This window comes from Brachyistius frenatus, unplaced genomic scaffold, assembly GCF_029030835.1.
Source record: "Brachyistius frenatus isolate BFR_SWC_R1_liver_20210118 unplaced genomic scaffold, ASM2903083v1 Contig_22, whole genome shotgun sequence".
Taxonomy (NCBI): Eukaryota; Metazoa; Chordata; class Actinopteri; family Embiotocidae; genus Brachyistius; species Brachyistius frenatus.
Window position 1 is genome coordinate 3,048,358 of NW_027210621.1, and position 5,710 is coordinate 3,054,067.

Genomic DNA, 5,710 nt, shown 5'->3' on the forward strand with positions numbered 1-5,710 from the left:
TAACATGCAGCAGAAGCCTTTGACATCTCTGTATTTTTCACACCACAGGATGAACGTTAATTTATATAGAATATGAATGTGAATATGGGAATCCCTTACATTCAAAACTGTATGCATCATTGAATGTTTGTTTACTCTCCTTTTTATTTCCATTTGTTGTCAAGAGTTATTGCCAGTTTAAAGTGCCTTCTTTTCATTTGCTTGTTATTCCACAACACAGCGAATGATGTTTGAAGGGAGGGAACTAGTGTCCGCTGAGGCTCGCTCCGTGTTTGGTGAAGCCACAGCAGATCTGTGCGCAGGGTAAACAGTCAGATCAGAGTTGGCTCCCTGAAGACAAACATGTCCTGGAGGGCATGTTGTGGCTCTTGTAGTTAAGCCTTGATCGGATTCTGCGTTTTCACGTTTGAAACCATCTCATTCCTGCTCGGGGAATCCACGCCTGGTCCAATTCAAAGGAGAGGAGACGCGCGTCTGGAGGGAGCGCAAATTTGCCGCCCAAGTTTGGCGAACAGACATCGGCTTTAATCACAACCACACCGACGCGGTTAGTAAGAGGACCTGAAGATGAATCACACGGACATATTCTGCATAAACAACCGAACACACAACTTTTCTGATCAGTCATGTCATAACTCAACTGCCCCACCTTACAGTCACATCGACATCACCACTTTCATGCACATACTCCCTTCGATTTACGGCATCCTGTGCTCTGTTGGAGTTATAGCCAACGGACTGGTTATCTATGCGGTGGCAGCATGCAAGAAGAAAATGGTATCAGACATCTACGTGCTCAATTTGGCAATAGCCGACATGCTGTTCTTGCTTGTGATGCCCTTCAACATTCACCAGCTGGTCAGAGACAGGCAGTGGGTGTTCGGGAACTTTATGTGTAAAGCGGTTGTGGTGGTGGATGTCAGCAACCAGTTTACGACAGTGGGGATTGTTACTGTATTGTGCATTGACCGGTAAGTGTTAAATCAAGTCCTCTCATAGATTTGGTGTCAGTCAAGGAAAATTGATTATTCCTTTAGACAGCGTTGAAAAATGACATATAAAAATATGTGAAAGTAGGATAAAATCATCAACAACAACCTGAAAATTTGTTTGGAAAAGCAATTAAATTGACCTTTTACCTAGTGTCTTTAAATATGCCTTTATTTGGAAAATGTTATTACATATTTTTAATTTAAAGAAATCCAGGCTCATTCATCCATAATTCATAGATTACCAGCCTCCCTGGATGTAAGTGTAAGTGCCTCCTTTTTAAAAGGGGCAATCACTACACAGTCCATCTAAACATGTACCACCAGAATGGGGTAATCATTTGTGGAACAAAGCCATGAAGACACAATGTTCCCTGTATAATGTAATACTTTTGTGCCATGTTTGTGATCTGAATACATTCAGGACAATTAAATGTGTACTTTACACCAGCTGGTAAACATTTCCCTTCTGAGGTAACATCTGGATCAGGAGCTAAATTGCTGCACACATCTAATGCATTTCTATAGGGTCATGAGACCAGCTAATTGTGCTCTGGGTGAGCACCGCTTCCTGTTCAGAAAACGTCTTTAAAGGCTTCATAATATTCAGTGTAGTGGACCTATTACTTTTATTGTTTCCATTTTCATCTTGTCATAACAATTCACCTCTAATTACAAAGGCCAACAGCAGAAATTACTGAGAAAGGATGAAACAGCCCTTTTAAAAACTAAACTGCATTCACCTCCTTCAAAACAAGTAATTGTAGGTTGTAATCTCATGTCAACAGGCGTTAACACTAATGATAACCTGTGAATAAAAAACTAGCTGTCTGACAATTATAGGTGTGAGAAAACACAAAAGGCTAAATGATTATAGTGTTTAACACCTTGTACAAGGCTGAATAAATGTTTGTTTTTGTGATTACATGAAACCACTGTGATGAGAGTTTGCTGTTTAATAGCTGTGTGCTGCAAAATCAATAATTTATTTGCAGGTTTTTTTTGTTTTTTTTTATCAGTTTAGGAGCACAAAGGGTGATCACACTGAAAAGTTGAATATCAATACTGGCAAGTTACTCCTATTGAAACATGTCATCTGCTCATTAGCCACTCGAGATCTTTATTTCACATTTCAATCTGACATGATAGTGCTTTTCTCTGTATCTCCCCATTTGCACCAACAAAGAGGCCGTTGTGTCCGATAAGAGGAAAGTTATTTCCACTTCCCCTGCTTTATCTCAGGGTGCTGTGTAATTTAGTTTCATGGGAGTTTTGTGGATATCAACATGATCCTGCTAAACACAAGTGTGCAAACACTTGCTGAAGAGCACCCTTACATGTCAAATGTGTTTATATGCTTGAGGTGTCTAAACCAGTATATTAGAAACAGATACTTTTGGCTGCTGTGATGCTGCTTTTTTTTTTTTTTTACACTACAGAGATCATTTGTCTGTAGGAACCTAAAAGGTCGCAGCGACACTGATGAATATCGAGCATAAAACATTTTGTGGAGTCTGAGGCTCACTGGTGGTCTGACAGTGTGAGATGTACGTTTTTGGTCATTTGAATATTTAACTTGGCTGATCTGAGGCTACACATAAGTAAACCACAGGTTGGGTCTGCACTTACTGATTCAATCGTCACACTAATAGTAAAGTTAAGCCACTTTAACTGAGGAGCTCTTGTCATTGATTAGAATGATAAACTAGTGATAGATAGGATAATTGAATATTAGCAGGAGGTTTCAGAGAGAATTGTAGGAATTGTTGGTGTGTCTACGCCTGTTTAATGTCAAAAGACATGTCATGCACAAACACAGTGACATTAAACATGTGGACAGCGACGGAAATATGTAATTTGCTCCACTTTAACAACAGTCTGGGTAAATTACGACAAAGGGATTATTATTTCCCTTCTCCTCAATGTGAAGGAGAAGTAAACAGAAATATGTTTATACTTGCCTGCTCAGTCACCTTGTCTAAATTATGCTAATTTGTTGCTGCATTCATCAACTACTGAGAGCTTAAGTATCTCTGACATGGTACTTGATTTCTTCATTCCCTCCTTGCCTGATTTGATTTTCTGAGCTTGTTCCAGACCAGAAAATGACCTCTTAAAGCAAAACTAATGTTTTGTACATGCACTTCAGCTGAGCTGTTTTTATCAAGTGCATCAGACAAGACAAGCTTTAAAAAAAAGTGAATTTGTCCTTCTAGGTACATAGCGATTGTCCATCCCAGCTCAGAGAGGAGGACCGTGCAGTGGACCATCATCATCAACATGCTGGTGTGGCTGGGCAGCTTCCTCCTCACCGTGCCGGTCATGATGTACGCCAAGGTCGTACGCAGGCAGCAAATGGAGGTGTGCATGATGTACCTGGACGGTCCTGAAGACATGTACTGGTACACGCTCTACCAGTCCATCCTGGGCTTCATCATCCCTCTCATCATCATCAGCACCTTCTACTCGCACACCCTCTACCACGTCTTCAGCTCCATCCGGCGGGTCAAACGGAAGCAGTCGGTGTGGGCGAAAAGAGCCACCAAGATGGTCTTGATGGTCATCGCCGTGTTCCTGATCTGCTGGTCGCCCTACCACGTCATCCAGGTGATCAACCTGAGCAACAACACGCCCACGATTGCTTTCGTCTACGCCTACAACATCAGCATCTGCCTCAGTTACTCCCACAGCTGCATCAACCCGCTCATGCTGCTCATCTTCGCTCAGAACTATCGCGAGCGTCTCTGCCGCAGGAACGTGCTCCACAGCTCTCAGCACTCATCCAAAGTCACAGTGGTCAAAACCGATGGGTCCAGCATGAACAATGACCGCCCTACTGTCATTTAATCAGAAACAGAACTCTTTGTAAATACACATGTAAATGTTGTGCTGTTCAACCCCAGAATGAAGTTGCTCAAATATTCTCAAGCTTTTTCAAAGAAGTAACTGGCTCCACTTGAGAAGTGGGCTTGAAGCATGAGCAGCAAAATCAACAAGTACAGAAAAAAAAGTCAAATGCAGTGTCATGGTGGTTAGTGATGACACTGAAGCGCAGCTTGTGGGCTCTATCGTGGGTGAAACATCAGTGTGTTGAAATGTTGTGATATTCAGGATTCTTTCAGGAGGCGGGAATTAGAGCATTAATTCAACTTCCCCACTGGAAACTTAATTCCACTAAAAAGCTGTACAAGATGTTTGGTGGATAGTTTCAGCATGAGATGTCTTCAATCTGAACGCATGAACTGCAGCAAGACGATTGTCAGTGCTACTCTCTGATGAGGAACTCAACATAAAGGCTCATGATTTGTAACAAGTGGCTTTAATAAGGGTTAATACATGTTCACTAATGCTTCATAGATCAGTCATGAGCAGTTGTGTTTATCCTTTCTATCCTGTAATAAAGCAGTTATACATGTTTGTAATAAAATGTATTACGTCTTCAATTATTAGAGATGATCAGATTTCAAAGTGTTCTGGGGGAACTGCTTCTACTACAATAGGTATAAAACTATGGTTGGCCCCACAGATCTCTGAGCATTGTCCATAGTATACCCCAGGTCGGGAGACGATAAAGGATGTTTGATTTAGGCGTCCAGGGATTGCGTCCATTTTTACGCCAAGTGAGGGGATAGCTCAAGAGTGAAGGACATCTTCAGCAGACACGAGTACACGGATGGGGGATTCAACTGGAATTACCATTCGATGGTCAGCTTCAAGAAGCCGAAACTGGCCGGGGGTTAAATCCTGCGTAGGAATTATGTATGAATCGAAACCAAGGTCTACGTAGTCTGTATACTCATAGCTTCAATACCATTGGTGCCCTATAGCCTTAATCGTGAGGTGGGGGTCATTGATTTCGTCTATAAGATAAAGAATTCGGAGTGAGGGGAGGGCAATGAGAATAAGAATAATCGCTGGCAGAAGCGTTCAGATAATTTCAATCTCTTGAGAGTCAAGAATAAACTTATTGGTAAGTGTGGTGGTTACATTGCAAATGTTCTCATGGTCTTCCCACGTTTCATTCAGCCAACATGTCTGCAGTTATTAAAAGTAGCGCGCTATTAATTAGGACTTCTAAAGGTCAAGTCTGCAAGATAGTTTCAACATCCTGAGAACCGAAAGTTGTGTTTCATTGGTGTATGAGTAAACTATTTATTAGCCATTTAAAAAGCATTTGTTATAACTGGTAATCCTTTCTATTTTTTCAATTGTGGTATCCATTGATGTAATAAGTAATTGTTTCATAGCTAAAAGAAGCAAGAAAGAAACTTTTATTTAAGGCAGCCAAGCATCAAAGAAACTGCAAAATTGTCTGTTTTACTTGGTTTTGTAATAATAGCATCGAGATAATATGCGGAGCGTGGTACAGAGTACCGTATCTGCAGTCTGTTCTCATTCTCATGGTATAAAATACTGCTGTTTTATAAAAGCTATTGGCGTCACAGGGATACGCACAAGATGCTCTTTGGCGTCTGAACCGTGACCGCCCAGGTTAAATAAGGAGGTCATATGACAAAGTAGAAAGAGAGATAGAATCTGAACAGGGAGAACAAACACAAAACCTTTCACCCAGGCGGACGGTGTTCAAAAACAACAAACAACAGAGAGCAAAAGTCAACTTTTAAGTAACAGTAGTAGTAGTTTACCTACGCAATTCAATGTTCCTTACGTAACATTCATGACGTTAACTTTACTTTCGTTATTACTTACTTGAACCGAAA

At 41.1% G+C, this 5,710-nt stretch overlaps 1 protein-coding gene across 1 annotated transcript; it reads left to right on the forward strand.

The window, feature by feature from the left end:
• Positions 1–307: 307 nt before the first annotated feature.
• mchr2b (melanin concentrating hormone receptor 2b) lies at positions 308–4,438 on the forward strand. Its single transcript, XM_069696919.1, has 2 exons — positions 308–971; positions 3,206–4,438. The coding sequence occupies exons 1-2, from the start codon at positions 568–570 to the stop codon at positions 3,834–3,836; spliced, it is 1,035 nt and encodes a 344-aa protein (XP_069553020.1). The 5' UTR covers positions 308–567; the 3' UTR covers positions 3,837–4,438.
• The last annotated feature ends 1,272 nt before the right edge of the window (positions 4,439–5,710 follow it).

Excerpts from the sequence above, each read along its gene's own strand:
- mchr2b (XM_069696919.1), top strand. The coding sequence starts at position 568 with ATGAATCACACGGACATATTCTGCATAAACAACCGAACACACAACTTT. Across the intron at positions 972-3,205 it reads ACTGTATTGTGCATTGACCG|GTACATAGCGATTGTCCATC; the intron begins GTAAGTGTTAAA and ends TTGTCCTTCTAG.